This window comes from Liolophura sinensis, chromosome 4, assembly GCF_032854445.1.
Source record: "Liolophura sinensis isolate JHLJ2023 chromosome 4, CUHK_Ljap_v2, whole genome shotgun sequence".
Lineage (NCBI taxonomy): Eukaryota > Metazoa > Mollusca > Polyplacophora > Chitonida > Chitonidae > Liolophura > Liolophura sinensis.
Window position 1 is genome coordinate 15,515,154 of NC_088298.1, and position 19,994 is coordinate 15,535,147.

Genomic DNA, 19,994 nt, shown 5'->3' on the forward strand with positions numbered 1-19,994 from the left:
ACAGAGTTTAATAGAGACTGAAGATTTCAATTAATGAAAGAAACCTTTATTTGAATTGTACAACTCTATAACAATACACGAACGAGTGGAAACAGGATATACAATTGCATTCTGTACACATGAAAACAGTCAATAATACATCATCTGACGTGTTCCAATTTACTGGTTGAAAGAATTTTTTAAATTTCTTCAAAGCTGAAAGAATTCGGTTTCAGAAGTCAGGTAATCTTTTTCATGTTATAAAGTCTATGATTTACATATTTTTGTGGGGTTTTTTTTCTCTTTGGTAACTCAGCCACCCCCAGACTTCCAATGGACAAGCCTTCTGTATTTGAGGAAAGTCCAGACGTTTTCGCAGTCTCCTGGGCACCTGCCCGTATCCCAGCCTATAGCAAGCCGTCCAAAATCCGCTACATTATCGAGAAGAGAGAACCACCATCGCACGATTGGACTAGAGTGGCTTCGAACATCACTGACACACGACACACCGTGAAGGGACTTAAGCCAGACAAGGATATAATGTTTCGCATTCGAGCTGAAAGCGATTTCGGTGTCAGCGACCCCACTTTAGCAGCCTCTGTTAACAGACGGCCTGGTAAGTCCGGTTTGGCAATGGATAGTTGAGGCCTAAGGGCCTTTATTTAAAATTATTTTATTCAGCTGTGGTATCATAAGAAACAAACACCAGGGAAAATTCATTTCAAGATCATTATTTGTGCTTAATTGCCTTACAGGGCCCTTTTACATTTTTTTTCACTTCTCAGCCAAATGGAAATCTTTTTTTCCATGATAGCAAGAAAAATGCTGAAGAGTAATGGAATTTGGGGCTCTCAGTCTCTTGAGAATAAAGAACTGTTCCAAAGGTAGTATTAAAACTGTTGAGCTAAATGAGCAGTGGTTATAACGGATGTATGTCAGAGAATGTTACTAGCAAGGTTGAAGGAATATCTATAACCAATAATATATATCTAACTGTGTATCATTGTCCTGATTAAATCCCAATTATTTTTGGAATGTAGTGATAACAATTCCTCCAAGGACAAAGGATATTGAGGAGGAAAGTTTGATGTTAGCACCATCTACGTTCATCAGTGGTACAGTCGGAACAGGTGAGTGTTACAGGGAAATTAAGTCTGAAAAAAGCCAGAGTTCAAATCCAGGCAATGCTAATTTTTTTTTGGCCTTGTGCCTTTAGGAGAAAAGGTGTTGTAATTAAATTAAAAGTGCTGCACCCTTGTTAAGGTGATGTCATGTTGACAGTGCTATTTGGTGAAGTTTGTCGAGCTTTTTTTGACTCGTGATTTTAATCAGGGTTTGCACGGGGTTCTTGAAAACCTTGAAAGTACTTGAATTTTGTTTGTTAATTGGAAAGTGCTTAAATTTGAAAGTACTTAATTTTGTTTGTGTCACGTGAAGAAAGTTATTCAGTGGTAAGAATCTGCGAATCAACTGGCAACGGGCATGCACCTGAAGCAGCCGCCAGTGGTATGTACGCAGTCATAGTTTTGCGCCACCACAGACTTACCTTTCTCCGTCAGAGGGCCCTTAGATGGCCATTTTTTGGTTTGGCGGTAAGAACTTACACTGTAGTCATTGAGAGTAATTTGGTGCGTGAAAAAAAAGCATTAGAGATGTCAGGCAACTGTCCTTTTAGTGATGAATGGTTGAAGTTCCCAGATTTCAAGGACTGGCTTGTGTGCAACGCCAGCAGTGTCAATCGGGCAGACTGCTGATTGTGTTTCCGAAGTATAGATGTCTCCAGTATGGGCAAGTCCGCCCTGGACTACTGGTGACTGACAGTGGCGCTGTTTACAACACGTGCATTGTTTGGAAATATTTTAAGGTGCTCTTTTTATTCTGAGGGACAGTGGAAAATTTATAAGAATCAATGATGGGTTGTCTGATTATCAGTGATGTCTGCACCGACTGAAGGTTATGACATCAACACAATGCATGTCTGTACCACGCTTACGAAATGATCTAAAAAAATATTCAAGTTGCGCCTGTTGTCGCAGTTTGTACGCGAAAGCGGAGATTGTGATTGTCGTTTGAGGTACTTGAAAGTACTTGAAAAGTCCTTGAATTTTTGGGCCGTCAGGCTTGCAAACCCTGTTTAATGTGGAGATAAACATAATTATTTGTTGTTGTTATTCGGAATATAGTGAATGTTCATTTTGATTTCTCTGACAGCAACAGCCCCACGTGCTCCAACAGGACGCCCAACTATCTCAGAGGTGAAGGACACGACCTTGGAGCTGAGCTGGTTCCCTGCTCGGGTTCCCGCGTACATGAAGCAGACCCCGGTGACGTATTCTGTGGAGATCCGAGAGCCTCCCTCCACAAACTGGGCACCACTTGTTTCTGGTCTTAAGGAGACAGGCTACAGTGTGGAGAATCTGAAACCAAAGAAGGATTACATGTTCAGAGTGCGAGCTGAGAACGAGCATGGCACCAGCGAGCCAACGCTTCCCGCCATTCTGGAAAGACCCCCAGGTACTTGGTGTTGCATTTGATCTTTCCAAGTTTTGTTTCCTTATGTGGATGCATTTATGTGAATTGTGGCTCTAAAAGCTGGTGTCAGAATTTTTTTCCACAGTTTTGAGGAAATTGATTCAAAACCATTTAGTTTTCCATGAAAATCACCTTAAAAGAATCATTAAATCATAAATCTAGGTATATTCAGGCTTTTTAAAAACGCTGTGCTAAAACAGGGCATATGGATTTCATGTTTTTGCTTCGATTTCCAAGCAATAACTTCCAATGCTTTTTAATTCTGATTAAATTTGTGAGCAGTTTCACTTAGTGGAACCTAAGGTTTAGTTTGAAAATCAGCACCGATACATTCATAAGTTTGAATAAGTGATAAATTCTGTGATACTCAACAACTTCAAATATTCTCCAATGTTCGTTTTCTCAGATCTAATTAGTTAATTAGCTAAATACTTTAAATAACTTGTTTCCACCAACTGTCAGAACCCAAGCCTGAAGTAGAGAGGAGGATGACACCCCGCAACACTCCTCAAAGGACATTGCCAAAACGGCGAACTCCCTCCATGGAAAGGGACACAACTCCATTAAGGTTCACATCTCGGGAAGCCACACCATTGCGTTACACCTCAAGGGAGCCAACTCCGCTTAGGAAGGGATCGATTTCTGGGCTCCGTAAGTGTACCTGTTTACAAAATGTGGAATATGAAAAAAATCTGATATTTTATCATTTACAGGCATGAGGTTTTTCCTCTTGTTTTTTCCAAACAATGATCAAGTAGTAGAAATTGATATGTAAAATAAATAGGATGTGTGATAAGAAGCAAATATTTGCTTTTCTTTTACAGCTGTACCAGCAGAGCTTATTGCTCCGTTTGACTCTGACATCCAATATGGCGTCGAAGGTCAGCAAGCCCAAATTTGCCTGGGCCTCAGGGGATTCCCCCTTCCCACAATTCAGTGGTTCTTCAAGGGGAAACCTTTGGAGAATGATGACAAATACAGTGCTTTTATTTCGCCGGGAGGGGAGGCAACTCTGACAGTCAATGATGTCTGCCCGGCAGATATTGGAGAGTACAAATGTAACGCCGAGAATGAACATGGTGTAGCAGTGAAAATTGTACAGCTTGATCTTGCAGGTTTGTGCATTGTTTGTTAAGTTACTTCAAATCAAGTCAGTCAGTAGCCAAGAGAAAGGCTAGAACTACATTGAAACTACATTTTACTGGAGAACTATTTTGTTGTAAATGTTTTTGTGTTAAAGTCAGGAAATTCCTGGAAATTTTGAAATATCCTGGAATTGTTTTCTTGGTTTGAAAAATCCTTGAAAATGCTTAATTTATTTATTTGTTTGATTGGTGTTTTATGCCGTCCTTAAAAATATTTCACTTATATGACGGCAGCCTGCATTTTGGTGGGAGGCAGCCGGGCGAAACCCGGACGAAACCCACGACCATCCGCAGGTTGCTGGCAGACCTTTCCACTTACGGCCTGAGAGGAAGCCAGCATGAGCTGGACTTGAACTCACAGCGACCGCATTGGTGAGAGGCTCCTGAGTCAGTACGCTGCTCTAGCGCCCTAACCAACTAAGCCACAGAGGCCACTGAAATTGCTTAAATCCACACCTTCCGGTCTGAAAACTCTTGAAAAAAAAACAATAATTTATATTATTAAAAGGCAGGTCTGAAAGATTTTTTAATAACATAGAAAAATGAAAATACAGGATTTGAAAATAACGTTCCTCGAAACCATTCTTTTGTTAATCAAAGTGCAGCAAATAGGTTTAGCCATTGGGTATCACAAATATGAATAGGGCCATCATGAAAAACATGTTTATTGGGTGTAAACTGACTGGCCCCCTAAAAGTGGTTTTACTGGAATTTTGACGAGCATTTTTTTCTTTTAATTTTCTCAAGATTTTAATGACCATCTTTTTCCAGTATAAAAAAAAAAATCTTTTCCAAACTAGTACTTTATTTTTCCTGATAGAAGCGATTAACATCCAGCATAGATTTTTACGTTTGTTAACAAGATTTGCTTATTATTTTTTTGCAGATCCGCCTACATTTATTGAGCCATTGAAGGACATCACGATCATTGCTAAGAACAGTGGTGTCCTTGAGTGTAGGGTGGATGGCATTCCATACCCAGAGGTCAAGTGGAATAAGGACTGGCGCCCCCTGGTGGAGAGCTCACGCGTCTTCATGGACCATGAGTCACCTGATTACTGGAGCCTCAGTCTGAGCAGTGCACTCAAAACCGATGGCGGACTCTATGCATGCATCGCGGAAAATGTGGCGGGAAAAGTTCACTGTGTGGCCAATGTCATTGTGGAGGGTAAGAGAAACAAGGAAAGTTGTGATTAAAGTATAAGTCTCAAGTTTAATCTTTGTGCTTTAGTTTAATTTATAGAAAAATAGAGAATTCATTTTCCTCAAATGTTTAATATATTTTTGAAGTCTTGCTGAGGTTTTGTGCTCTCTTCTCTTGCTTAGAAAACCTGACTTTCTAACAACTTGACCATCACAATTTTTTCTCTATTTCTTTGATACACTCTTGATAGTTTTTGTTTGATTTCCAGACATTTTCGAAGTCTTCTGTTGTTTTATTTTTCTGGGGGGGCCTCCGTGGCTCAGTCAGTTAGCGCGCTAGCGCAGCATAATGACCCAGGAGCCTCTCACCAATGCGGTTGCTGTGAGTTCAAATCCAGCTCATGCTGGCTTCCTCTCCGGCCGTAAGTGGGAAGGTCTCCTAGCAACCTGCGGATGGTCGTGGGTTTCCCCAGGGCTGTGCCCGGTTTCCACCCACCATAATGCTGGCCGTCGTCAAATAAGTGAAATATTCTTGAGTACAGCGTAAAACACTAATCAAATAAATAAATAATAAATAAATGTTTTATTCTTTTCATGTATTGATAACTTACACATAATTTATTTATTCATTTACTTTTTTGATTTGTGTCTTATGCTATACTCAAGAAATATTTCATTTGTACAACGGCCGTGAGCATTGTGGTGGTTGGAAACCAGGCAGAGCCCTGGGGAGAGCCACGACCACCTGCAGGTTGCTGGCAGAGGAAGCCAGTATGAGATGGACTTGAACTCAAGGCAACTGCATTGGTGGGAGGTTCCTGGGTGATTGCGCCGTGCTGGCGTGCTAACCCCCTCAGCCACCCCTTACGCATAATGCAAGCATACTTCTGCACATGCACGTGATTAAGGATGGTAAGCTTTTTGGCAGAGAGGGGGAAATGGGTCGCAGCCTGGTCGCAGAAATGGCTAAACTTGACCGTGTACCTGATGCAAAGAATCAGACCATCCTGGAGCATATGTATCCCAAGCCAGTGGTCGTTGGGTGAAGCCATTGCATTTTTGAAAAGACACCATTGCTTTCTAAACATTCTGTATGTTACAGATCAAGCTCCATCCAAGACTACTCTCAAATACAAACAAGCAAATATTGAAGATCATTTCCACATTTTGGAAGAAAAAGGAAGGTATGTATATTCAATGGTTTCTCTTTTTTTTTTCCCAAGCTGTGAAGTTAGCATGATAGTATTACTAGATCCTCGCCACAGTATGGCTGGAGTATGGCCGAAGTGGTGTCAGGTCATAACTTACCTGTACTTATTTTCTTTGATTGGTGTTTTATGCCGTGTTCAAGAATATTTCACTTATACGACGGCGGCCAGCACTATGGTGGGAGGAAACCGAGCAGAACCTGTCAGAAACGCACAACCATCTGCAGGTTGCTGTCAGACCTTCCCACTTACGGCCGGGGAAGTCTGGTGGGAGGATGCCGTTGCATTATTAACTCAATCAATACTGGATCCTTAGATGAAGTTCATCTGGGTAGATGCAGCCATTTGCATAGTCTTAAAAGGCCACTTTCCTTCTAGCAATACATGGCTTACATGTGTATACATCGTGATTGGAAAGTTCATCCATTACTCTGTGGGTTTCCCCAAGGCTCTGCCCGGTTTCATCCAACCATAATGCTGGCCGGCGTTGAATCATCTGTTACTTGCCAAAGTAGATGGTTTTACCTCCTGGTTTCTAGTCTGCTACGTTCCTTCACACCAACCAACCACTGTAATATAGAGAGAACCTGCATTGAAAACTTTAGGCGGATTTCCAGACGAGAAAGTTACATCCCACCCACTTTTGTGCATACACAAGGTGTTTGTCAATGCAGGGCCACCAATGCGGGAGTTCAAGTCCAGCTCATGCTGGCTGCCTCGACAGCTGCACATGGGAAGGTTTGTCAGCAACCTGCGGATGGTCGTGGGTTTTACTTCCCCCTGGCTCTGCCCAGTTTCCTCCCACCATATTGCTGGCGGCCTCAGTATAATTGAAATATTCTTGACTACTGCGTAAAACACCAATCAAATAAATAAATAAATAAATAAATCAACGCAGGGTATCTAGTTCATTCCACGTGTATTATAACTGATTCTGCCATTATTTAAATATAATAAAATATTGAGTATTGCACTAAGCAACAATCAAATAATTAAAACTTTTATGTTTCTGTATCTGCAGAGGAAGAACTAGTATTGTGCGCAGAGTCATCGAGAAATCCACAGGCAAGGAATTTGCCGCTAAATTCATTCAAGTTCGGGATCCTGGGGACAAGGACGTGTTCAAACACGAGCTGGAATGTCTGCGGTTGGCTTCTCACAAGAACATTGTTGCAATTCAGGACGCATACGAGACCGAGAGGCGCCTGGTCCTCGTCAGCGAGCTGTATCCTAAGAGATCAGTTATGTGGGAATGCTGCGTGATTTGTGTGGCCTCCATCTGCATGACTTAACACTTACAGCAACAACAGCATGCGAAAAGGAATTTGGAGTTTTTGCATTGTTTGCAAGTATTTGGTGAAAAGTAGCTGTAAACCACGTTTTACTCAACAACCATGACAAGATTTGGCAATCATTTTGGCAAAATGATGATCCTCAAATCTTTCAGTGAATGCCATAAAATAGGTTATTTTGGAAATTTCTGTTGTTTGGCCATTTTGCTTTTGTTATTTAGACAGTGTTGTTGTCATATCATGTGTTGTCATCTCATGTTGTTGTCACCTCATGTTGTTGTCACCTCATGTTGTTGTCATCTCATGTTGTTGTCATCTCATGTTGTTTTCATCTCATGTTGTTGTCATCTCATGTTGTTGTCACCTCATGTTATTGTCATCTCATGTTGTTGTCATCTCATGTGTTATCTCATGTTGTTGTAGTGGGATGGTCTGGCAGCAGCCTGCGGATGGTTGTGGGTTTCCCCCGGGCTCTGCCCGGTTTCCTCTCACCATAATACTGGCCACCGTCATATGAGTGAAATATTCTTGAGTACGGCGTAAAACACCAATCAGATAAATCAAGTCATCTCATGTTGTTGTCATCTCGTGTTGTTGTCATCTCATGTGTTGTCATCTCATGTGTTATCTCATAGTGTTATTATCAACCTGCATTATTTTGAGGAATTGTTTTTGTAGCTGCTATAAAATTATAAGTAGAGGAAAAGTAAAACTGTTGACATAAGCAATGCAGTGAACACAAAATTTCTTTCCACGGCATCCAGCAATATGGTGGGATTTATTTATTTATTTATTTTATTTGATTGGTGTTTCATGCCGTGCTCAAGAATATTTCACTTATACAACGGCAGCCAGCATTGTGGTGGGAGGAAACCGGGCAGAGCATGACCATCCGCAGGTTGCTGGCAGACGATACAAAACAGCTATTGCAGTACTTAAATTCAGAATGGAATATCGATTTGAAACCTACAAAATTCATCCGTTGTAGCATCGTAGCATCGTACTGTTTCTTGTGTTATAAAGCATGTGGATATGTCTAATTCACATTTTGTATGAGACACTTCTTTTTTTATTTTTCAGCAAGATTGTGAGAAACTGAAAGAGACTTTTATCTGTAAATGTTCCCAAAATTTGCAGCAACATTCAACAAGTGCATTTTTGAGTAAAAGAAAACATGAAATTTGGTTTTACATATATATGCCAGTGATCTAAGTAGGGTAATATTGTTGATTAAACGTTTAAGTAGATTTATTAACGAACATCTCAAGTGCTATAATCACCTGCCTAAGATACATGGAGTTTAGTTCATTTTAAATATATTTTTATATAAAACCCAGAGAGTTTCTTGCCTTAATTGTGCACAGATTCAGAGAAAACTAAATAGTCATAGCTTGAAGAATGTCTATATTAAATATTTGTTTTATGGATAGAGGTTGTTGATACATGTATGCATAATATCAGTCTGTAATCAAAAAAATGAAGAAAAAAAAAAATCAATTTACACTTGTTAGCTACCATGACATCTCACTGGAGAAAGTTGTCTTCTTGGTATCTCGGTATATTGGATAGCTGAATATATTCTTTATGACTTTAATATACATATCAAATTATTTTACATTCATTACAGGCATTTGTGAATTCTTGCACAGTGCTACATTTGTTAGTTGTCAGGTTTGAAGAATGGTGAAAAAATTGTCAGGGTAAAGAGATTATGTTTTAGATACGTTTTACAGATAAGTGTGAAGTGAATTTTGCATCACGTTTACAGTTGTTTGGTCCCACTGCCAATTTTTTGTGGTATTTAGGATTGTTGTTAGCTTTGCTATATATTTGTTTGGGCGGGAGTGGGGGTGGGGGGTGGGGGGTAGGGCTTGGAGGGGTGTGGCAAATGTGTGGTTTGGTCACGATTATAGGACTTCATATGTTTAGTGAAAATACAGTGCAGTTTCGACAGTTAATGAATGTGCTGCATATGTGAAATAGTATCTACTGTGGACTGTGTGTCTCTAAGGGCCCTATATACATTGAAGAGGTTATAAAAATCAATCAGCTCTAATCCAGTCAAAGTGTTATTATATTCTATTATTTTATAATAGCCCAAATAATTACCTTTCACAAAACATCAGCCTGGTCTGTGCAAGTTTTAATGTTCAGAATACGGTAGTAAAGATCCTAAGATCAGTAAAATGGATTGCATGATATTTTTTTCAAACTTAAAAATCATTTCAACATTATGAAAAGTACAGGAACGAGTGTGATATTTACTAAAGGGCAGTAATTATAGCTTTTATTGGTAAATAGAGAAAATTTGGTTTGTTTATCAATATACATTTTTTGCCAAAACCTACGGTATTACCTCTTTGAGGGACAGTTGCGTACCTTTGAGATGCTTTTCCAGCAATTGTTTCGCTGCACATGGAAATATGCACAAACATACATGACTTCTAATCTCTTAACCTAATGAACCTTTGTCTGCTGTTAATATTTTAACCTCCTGCATTTGACTGAAAGATAGTAAATCCTGCATATAACACGACGCTAGTCATTAACTTCATTGTTACTTCAGTGGAAGCCATGCGTGTGCGGGTCACCAACATTTCATGGCGTGTTACACAAAGGGCACCATGTAATTTTTCGACTCTGACCCAATGATTGCACAACTGCCATCGGTTTTCTCGTAGTTACAGTTTTGAAGGGGAAAACGATGGTTGGAGAGGAGACAGTGTTTATATTATAAAGCCATAATGCGACATGACTGACGAGAAAGGGTATGAAAAAAAATGTGTTCATGAAGTTTGTGAAGCTTGTAGCAAATGTTATTTATTATTAGTAGTAATATTTAATAAACCATGTTAACTATTACTTACCAAGCATGTGTTGAATGTTGTTTTCTTGTGTGTGGATTTGCATGCCCTAGACATGACAGTTTTCTTATTTCGTGAGGAATTCGTCTTTTTTGCGATACAATATACAAACTGCTCAGGATGTAACTTAGAAGCGCTAAAAATAACAAATTATCTGGTAACTTTTTCCTAAATATTATATTGGTTGGGCCGCGTTCACATAATGCGATTCGTCGAATTCGTCAAATAGGAGAAATTCTCACAAAGGCGAATTCCAAATCGTATAGTGGTGTTTTTTTAAGCATGATTTGCGAGTTGAATACGGAAAATTGATTGATGACATTTTGTGAAAGTGGGTCACTGTTTAATTAACTAGAAACATATATTGCATGTATTGATGACTTCGTTACTGTATGCCGTTTCATTTTGGTTTCCAAACAGTTGAAAATGTGACCGCGGGCTCTGACTAAGCAAGTCATCGAAACATTTGGTTGAATTAAGTCATAGCATGGAATGTGTATATATGTGGATACAAACGGTGTGGAGTTAAGCGTGTGTTTGAGTAAATCTCATTCATCCAGAATCATGTTCCGTGTCATATCATTCATACACATTTGTTCAAAATCAGTGGTAAAGATATCCGATAAGGACTATAGGCACACAAGGTGTGGATTCAATACCGGTTTTGGATAGGGCGTTTGTAGATTCCCCCGATCTAATAGCTCACGGGGCTTTGGTGACAGTGAGCTGTTGACAGCACTCGTATGGCCGTTCGGACAATCTTACTTCCGTTGAAAACCACTTGCGTTTCTCAGATATCATCTGGAAGTTCGCCAGTAGCTTGCTTAAGGTTAATGGTTCACTCCAGACATCCGGTTTCCTCCAGGTGTATATAAAGCTGACCGCCATGGTAAAAACATCCAGATAAGATACTATGTGTTATTAACTAAACACAAAAAATTGATCTGTTAATTTCCTTCAGTGATGTTAGAATGTATTCTGCTGCGGTGGCAGATTATTCTGTTAAATATAACACACATATTCTGTTAATTCAATATAAAGATTCTATTAGACTAACAGGATATTATGTTAAATATGACTGGATATTATCTTATAATAACACAATACATCCTAGCATCACTCAGACAACAGACTTTCTGTTAAAATTACGAGATTCATTTTTTCAGATTATTGTATTTACTGCAATACTTGCATTACCTATCACGAACTTTTTGTTCTGGGCGGCAGTGTTTGGTTTGACAGAGTTCTGCATGAAATCAACGAAATAAACCTGTAATTGGTGGACACAACTAGCAATATTACAGTGCAGCCATATCAAATAACATCACACGAGTTTTGAGCTTTGGTATGAAGCTCGAAAGGTTAAAAGCGGCAGTTTTGATAAATTTTGAAAAAAAACACAATAATCGAAAATATTAAAGTGAAAGACAGCACCTGACTAATGTTTACGTCAACTGAAAGACTACCAATCAAGCTATCTTAAACCGGCATTACATACTTTTTTACATTTTTTTCAACCCAGTAAAAGTTTAGTGAAACTTCGTCTTGCTACAGGTTTAGCGCGTCTCCATTATTGACAGCAACGTGACGTCACCTTTACTCTAGCTCTCTGACGTCGAAGTGATTTTCCGTATTATATTCCCCTATTAAATATTTGGGGAGATGAATGCGTTTTGGGCTGAAACCGTAAGCTACTGTCTGGTATAATTTGTGATACTTTCGTTGAATATTAACGGCTTGTAAATCAGCTGAATTTAAGTCTGTGGTTGTCCGTAAATGATACAGACCTGTTGTCCCACAACACTGTGGGACCAGGCCCCTTGGCTGTACGTAACTAAATCGTTGCAAACGATCTCAAAAAGATGTCTTATGCAGTTGTTCTGTGTTATCATATGTGACTTCATGGAGTGAATGGGTAAAGGCTACGTCATAGCTTAGGCCGTGCTATCTGATAACAATGTATTTGATTGGATAAAATTCTCAAGATGTCTGCCTCGATTCACACCAGCCAATTGTACAGTATTGACATTTTGTTCTACATGTTATTCGGTGAAATCTCATTGAAATAATGGAGTATGATGCACTTTTTAAAAACTTGAGAATCCTGCTTTCGAGGGAATATATGTTTTATCCAGCAGCTGTCTTGGCCTTGAATATCATTTGCTTCCGTTTGTTATTCCATTGCGGAATAATCGCTATCATTCCACCTCTAAAAAAAAGCTAGACCATATTTAATATATCATTAATGCCTGAACTTCAACTAGCTCACCCATCAACAGAGCAACTGACTATATAGTTAATATGCGATTAGTGCAGTCGACCAGTTAGTCAACCAACCGGTCCATTAGGTAACAGTTAGTCTAGGGCCAACCAAACAAACCATCAACCCGCCTATTGGTTAATAGTTAGTCTAAAGCCAACCAACCAAACCACCAGCCCGCCCTTAAACTAACCAATCAAATAGTCAAGCAAACTATTCCGTTTATAAATCAACCAGTTCATAAACGAGTTTATTAAGCTTACAAAATTACTAACCAATTCAACCTGTCAGTGGAGAAATCAACCAATCAGCCCATTAACCGACAAACCACGTTTACCAGTTGTCAATCATCTAATTGATCAATGCGCCACATAACCTCCCAGACAACCCAACAAGCCTGGAAATAAACAGCAATTCCTGGGGTAATGTCCTGTACTAAACAAGTTGTATTTTGACAGGGGTCAGCTGTTTGGTACAAGACTAAACTGTAAATAACATTATAATTATTTTAATCATTTGAACAGCTGAACGATTTGCCGTTATGTCCTGCACCAACCTAAAAATTATTTCCAGGCTTGATCCAATCCGTCCATCAGTTAATGAAACCATCATTCAATCAGCTACTGAAATTTTCCTTGACGCCTGCGCAGTGTGAGCGGTCCGGAGCTGTTGGACAAGGTCGTCAGTGAGAGCACGTGGACCGAGTCTGACGCCGCCTACTTCATCAAACAGACCCTGGATCTCCTCCAGCATTTACACTCCGAGGGCGTTGTTGTTGTAGACCTCAAGGTAAGCGCGTAAACAAAGGTCGAAAATCACCAAACTAACTTAAAACTCGTCATTGTTGAAAATTTAGAAATAAACACTACTCTAGCCTACCTGGTAAAATATCGATAGAAATTCCTTAACGTTTCAGTCATAACATATCTATCTCCAAATTTCAGCCCTGGGACATTTTATTAAGCATTCCTGGTTCAGACGAGGTGAAACTAGTTGACCTCGGATTCGCCAGACGATTGGCTGCATCCCGTGACGTCAGAACTTCTTACGGTACAGCGGAGTTTGTGGCGCCAGAAGTGGTTGCAAGTGAACCCCTGTCTCCTTCCGCGGATGTTTGGAGTGTGGGAGTTTTGGCCTACATTCTGTAAGTAATAGGGAACTATTTTCTGACATAAGCTCCATTACTAGTCACGTTTGCATCCTCCTGCATCTAACATTATAACGGTACAGATTGTACTGCTATGCCAAATGAGAGCAGTACGTTGCTTCTCTGTTGGTAAATTTTTTTCACTGTATACTCATGGGTGTTAAATTAAGACCTGTGTGATGGACAGTTTGTTGCTTGGCGTACACTAGATAACCTCTTAACGACAGCATTTTGTTTTGACTCCAAAACATTACAACATGAGTGCTTGAAAATGATGGAATCGAGGAATTGTAGCCTTATAACCTGCGCTACATTTCCCAAAGAGCAAGCCCGTACGTTTTGTTATTGGTGTATTCCTAACGGTACCAGCATCGTTCGCCGTGAGTTCAAGTCCAGCTCAAGCTGGCTTCCTCTCTGGCCGTACGTGGGGAGGTCTTTCGGCAGCCTGCGGATGGTCGTGGGTTTTCCCGGTTTCCTCCCACCATTATGTTGGCCGGCGTCAACAAGTTCGTTGAAATGTAGCATATCGAAAAATGTCACCGGTTTTAGCTTTATTTATAACCTGCGCTACATTTCCCAAACAGCAGGCGTGTGTTAAACCTCTCTCCGATCCAGCAAACATGTGAACTACAACCAGCTAATGTCTCTCACACCTTTTACTAAGTACACAATGCTCACCGACGGTACCGGCGACAGGCTATTGTATGCTTGATATGCATAACGCTGTAGTGTCGCGGCGCAATTGTGCACCGGGCCGCTAAGCACAAAAAAAAAACATCCTGACAAAGCTCTTGTACGACGACGGTTGTTAATACGACGCTGTTATAGCAATTCATACAGTGCTGCAAAAATGTTCCGGTCAGAGTAATGCGTAAGGCAGTTGGTAAGGAAGGTCGTTTCTCCTAACAGTCTCTTGGTTCACATCTGTTTTTCTTAATTTTTATAGGCCCTATTTGGCTTTCGCGCAGGGCTTTTACTGTTGGTCATTTTGTTTTGCCTATTTGTGCTCTGTCTTGCCGTTATTTCGATAACATATTAGGCGTTGGCATTTCGTTCACAGCCAATGAACTCCTCGTGAATATTTCTTTGCCTTCTTTTCACACTGTCACGTTAAACTTACGTAGTTATAAAAGAGTGGTGTCAAATAATATTAGTTTTATACTGTGACGAAAACTAAGTGGACAAGCAAAACAGTAAACGAATTCATATTTCTCAAACTAGAAACGGCACATAATGCGTACAGGATTTAAACATATAGACACAATACTGATCTTCACAATTTTGCCTTATATTATCACCCTTCCTTGTTTTTTCTGTTCCAGCTTGAGTTGTATTCCGCTATGAATTTGGCGAGAAACCTTGTCACGGTTACATACTATTCTATCTGTTTCAGTTGTACTTGTATCTCACCTTAGATTTAAGACATTATAGACAAATGCCTGTATCTCGGATCTTTGTTCTCTCTGTTTGCCCCTATCTCACTTTTTTCTGTTTTTTTTTTCTTCTTTTTTTATTGAGCAATACTTTCACCCCTTCTGTAGAGGCTCTTGCTCTTTGTGCTTTAGTCTCGGTTATATCTCGTCTTGAGCTTTAAACGAAAACCGTTGTATCGAACCCGTATTCCCTCGTTTTCAATCTGGGCGATACCTTGTCTTCATTTTCAGAGAAGTATGTGTCCCTGTTCATTTGTCTTCCCATTTCCGCCAGGACAATGTCTTGTTTTAATTTTTTTGATAAATCAGTATCACGTCCTTTTTCTATCTGCGATATCACGATTTACTTTTTTAGAGATAAATCTGTATCCCGATTCCTCAAAGGTTGTGTCTATGACAATTTCCTTGCTCTTTACCTTTCAGTCTTAGCCCTATCTCGCCTAAGATTTTAGAGATAAGTGTATTACGGTTTGTTTGCTCTTCCTGTTTTAGCCTCAGTGGAATCTCGCCGTTCTACAACCACTCCGACAGGGCCACATTGCTAACAGTACAGGGAGCAGACTGGGACTTTGATGCCAAAGCCTTTGAGAACATCTCCAAAGAAGCCAGAGACTTCATTAGCAAGGTTCTCCTCAAGGAAGCTGGGTACGCTAAACTGAAACAATATCTAAACGAAACCGTCACAGTTTGTTTTGCATTCCACTAACAAAATGAAACGGTCACAGTTTGTTTTGCATTCCCATAACGAAACGAAATCGTCACTGTTTATTTTGCATTCCTATAACAAAACGAATACGTTCCAGTTTATTCTTCATTCCCATAACAAAACGAAACCACCACAGCTTATTTGCTTTTCCATAGCGAAACCACTGCATTTTATTTTGCATTCCCAAAACTAAACGAAACCGTCCCACTTTATTTTTGCATTCCAATATCAAGACGAAACCATCACAGTTTATTTTGCATTCCTATAACTAAAGGTACCCATCACAGTTTATTTTGCATTCCCACAACTAAACGAAACCATCATAGTTTATTCCGCATTCCCCATAATAAAACGAAACCATCAGAGTTTAGTTTTCATACCCATAACAAAATGAAACCATTACAGTTTATTTTCCATACCAATAACTAAACGAAACCGGAACAATTTATTTTGCATTCCCATAACAAAACGAAACCGCCCCAGTTTATTTCGCATTCCCATATCGAGCCGAAACCGCCATGGTTTATTTTCGTCCCCATTACAAAACAGTTTAGTTTGCATTTCCGTAACAAAGCAAAACCGTCGGTTTATTTTGCTTTCCCATAACAAATCAAAACCGCCCCAGTTTATTTTGCATTCACATAGCAGCTGAAATGTGTAATTAGCAATTATATTTCAATTAACTCCAACATATTGGTGTTAATTGCTCGCACTCACTGTGTGAAACAGGTCAGCTGTAGACATATAGTTAAAAGCATAAGATCAAAGTTAGTTTGGGACTGCTAAGAGGCGGAAAATTAGAAATACAGGGGCGGGTTGTTCAAATGTGTACTAAACGTGTATAAAAAGCCTGGCTTAAAGCTTAATACCAGTTTCATTGTAATATAAAGTAAATGACTCTTCACTTGTGTCAAATATTGTGAATAAAATGCTGTGTGTCAAATAGGGCTACCATTGTATACACCGTCACTTCACCTTGTGAGAAACATATAAATATTATCCATGTACGATTGGACAGGGAGCGCTTGACCATCGGGGAATGTTTGGACCACCCCTGGATGAAGAACGCCATTAAGAGAGGTCAAGGTCTGAAGATTAACGTCACCAACCACAAAGCTTTGAATGACCGCTACCGGACAATGGTCAGTATCTCATCGATATGTTTTAGAAACCGAGTAGATTCCATTCCATAAATGTAAATTGCAATACAGCAGAGTGAAAAACGGATGGCAATGTGAGTTAAATCAAAGCGATGATGGCGCTCTGGTACTTTTTATCTGGTCATACATACCACGTGAAATATGGTCATTTGACAGCGAGAGACTTGATATCTCGTCACACATACCATGTGAAACAGGGTTATTGGACACTTAGTTACTTGGTATCTCGTCACACATACCCTGTGAAATATGGTCATTTGACAGTGTGAGACTTGCTATCTGGTCACACAGACCCTGCAAAATAGTCATCTGACAGTGAGAGACTTGGTATCTGGTCACACATACCATGTGAAATAGGGTTATTTGATAGTGAGATACTTGGTATTTGGCCTCAAGTACCTTTCTGAAATAGGGTCATTAGATAGTGAGAAACGGTGTCTGGACACACAAAACCTGTGATTCACTACGCAGTGCTAATCTGGAAGGTCATAACGTTTCCACCGCCTGACAGTGTGATAATTGGTGTCTGGTCTCATATAACTGGTGAAGTACGATAACTTGACATTGTAATAATTGATATCTGATCACACAGAACTGGTGAAATACAATCACTTGACCTTGTGATAATGGGATTACTGGTGAAATAGGATCACTTGACATTGTGATTAATGGTGTCTGGTGTCCTATAACTGGTGAAGTACGATCACTTGACAGTGTGGTGGCTGTCAATATAACTTGTGATATAGCATCTTGACAGTGTGGCAATGGCATATATTGGGGAAATTATTAAACCTCTCCAAACCTGAGGATGCCTTTCTGTTTTGCTGGTGGATAGACCTATGCAGATTGCATGCATAAATGTTTTGACATATTGTTGTTGCAGCGTTCTTCCACGGTTGTGAAGACAGTGGCAGACATTCGACCCTTGGGAAAACAGACTGAGGCGGTGGATGAAAGTGGCCTGCAGTCGGAGGTTGATCCAGCCACTGGAGACACCGTATACCCTGATTCCCAGGCCTACGGAGAATACCTGGACGAAGAGACATGGCTTGATTGGCAGACCCGATACCAACACGGCCCCGGGACACAGCTTATGCCTCTGAAGGAGACGGACTTGCCTCTAAGGATAAGAGAGTACCGGCGTCAGAAGAGAGGCGAGATGCCGAGAGAGGCGCGGAGTCCAAGTAGGGAGAGCGAGATGGGAGAAGACCGGAAGATGATGAAAGAGCGCCTCCTGGTGGCCGACGTGGAGGCAGAGTTTGAGCCTTCACCGAGTCGCAGGAAGGAGTTTGAGTGGATCGTCCAGCCAGAAGAAGTGAAGGAAGCTAGACGCCGCACATCATCCGAGTCGGAATCCCAGCCTCAGAAAACTGTCGGCGTGAGGACGGAGGAAGGTAACTGGGCATGCGTCTTGACGGATGTAAAACGTCTTGATGTGATTTCCGACCCCGCATGCGCATGTACGACTAACATAAAATCACGCAGCACCAGGTCTGATACGGTACCCTGTGATAACACCCAATACAAGCCCCTAAAACATACCGTCAGTTTTACTTCAATGGAACTGGATTTTGACCCCGCTGTTGAGTTTTTGTCCGAGAGGCTATCCGTTGATACACGCGCAGAGTTTCAGTTAACAGCGCCAACTGATATTAACGATTCTGGCTTAAATGTGAGAGATGGCGATGAATTCTGCCACCAGAAGGTGCCGTCCGTCTGTGTGACATACGCGGACGCAGACGAAGACGACAACGATAGCGAGGCTTCCGTAAACAGTTGCAATGAGGCGACATTAGAGACCCGCGAAGAGCTGCAAGTGCCTCCTCGAAAAGTCATTGAAAATTTCGGATGCATCTTTAGTCGTCCTCGACGGAGAATGAGCTCTATAGAGAATCTCAACTTCTTGTGGGATTCACCGCGACCTTCCCCTAAAGACTCTGACCTGAATATAACAGACAGCTTGTCGTTCGACAGCGAGCCGCCATTGTGCGACAACAGTGAGTCGCCGTTTTACGATGACGTTACGGAGTTTCCCAAAATCAGACAAGCACGCCGGATAAGTTCTAAGTTGAGCAGGTTGGGATGTCTTCATCGTATGTCGAGTTTCAGTCTACCTAAAGATGACAATGTCAAGTTTTCTGATCCGCTCGAATGTCTGTTCCACGGTGAAGTCCCTGGACTTGACGAATCCAAATGGGATAAACTCATTTACACCTTTGAGCCTTTTATTAGAATCGCGTTAGCCCTTCTCCGCGGAATGATCATTGGGGCCTTACTTGGAATCTTAACAACTACCATTTGGCATTTGGCGTCCGTTGTATCATCTCAGGTGACTATGATATTTTCAGACAACAACTCAGCTAATCTTCAACAAGATAACCACGTGCCCCTAATTCAGTCAAAGGCCTATCCCGAACATCCCGAACGGTTTCCATATCCCCAATGCCGTTGCAACGATCCGATTGGTTCCACAAATATCTCCTCGGATACATCACTGTGATTGGCAGGTACATCTACTTGGGAGTGCTGACGATAGTTCTTCGGCTGTGTTCGGCCATGCACCCCGTTTCTTGGTTTGACGCTCTAAATTTGCCATATTTCGGATTTTCGAATGCCGACAGTTCTATAAAACTCAAGTCCGATAACCAGGGTGTACCACCCGTAAATAATGAAAGGAAGTTCCAAATCGAAAACCGAAAGAATCTTTTAAAAAATAACGTAAAATAAAAGCTTCCTAAGGAACACGTAAGAAAGAATATATACGATAAGTTAAAATAAAGGTGATAACATGTTAGAAAGAAATCAGTCATCAGTTTTAAATGATTCTGGGAAGACAGACGATATTCTAGGCATGACATCCAAATCAAATTTCAAACTCGTGGATAATTTCCAAGTCGAATTCAAAGGTATCTCCGTCGCGCTTTGGTTGCAACAGGTCATTGCAGTGTTGTTGTAATAAGCTTATGGATGCTGATTCAGCCCCAACCCCGGGTTAAGCGGAATCGGGTTAAGCGACATTAGGATATGAAACAGAAACTATGAAATAGAGATATACAGATCCAGAACGCCACCATGTGCCACATACTCAGAAAAAAACTAATCTGTTAAATTAAACAGAAAGTATG

General features: G+C 40.6%; 1 protein-coding gene across 3 annotated transcripts in view; it reads left to right on the plus strand.

Annotated features, from left to right (window-relative positions):
* The first annotated feature begins 288 nt into the window (after nucleotides 1–288).
* The window catches only part of LOC135464928 (obscurin-like), a 32,221-nt gene continuing 12,515 nt past the window's right edge, over nucleotides 289–19,994 (plus strand). For all 3 annotated transcript variants that reach the window (XM_064742504.1, XM_064742502.1, XM_064742503.1), the window contains exons 1-13: nucleotides 289–595; nucleotides 1,020–1,109; nucleotides 2,191–2,493; nucleotides 2,974–3,162; nucleotides 3,336–3,626; nucleotides 4,543–4,824; nucleotides 5,902–5,983; nucleotides 7,029–7,232; nucleotides 13,074–13,212; nucleotides 13,368–13,567; nucleotides 15,496–15,648; nucleotides 16,728–16,851; nucleotides 17,753–18,263. In XM_064742504.1, the coding sequence (XP_064598574.1) occupies nucleotides 313–595; nucleotides 1,020–1,109; nucleotides 2,191–2,493; nucleotides 2,974–3,162; nucleotides 3,336–3,626; nucleotides 4,543–4,824; nucleotides 5,902–5,983; nucleotides 7,029–7,232; nucleotides 13,074–13,212; nucleotides 13,368–13,567; nucleotides 15,496–15,648; nucleotides 16,728–16,851; nucleotides 17,753–18,263 (2,851 nt within the window). In that variant the 5' untranslated portion in view covers nucleotides 289–312. The remainder of the gene's footprint in view (nucleotides 596–1,019; nucleotides 1,110–2,190; nucleotides 2,494–2,973; nucleotides 3,163–3,335; nucleotides 3,627–4,542; nucleotides 4,825–5,901; nucleotides 5,984–7,028; nucleotides 7,233–13,073; nucleotides 13,213–13,367; nucleotides 13,568–15,495; nucleotides 15,649–16,727; nucleotides 16,852–17,752; nucleotides 18,264–19,994) is intronic.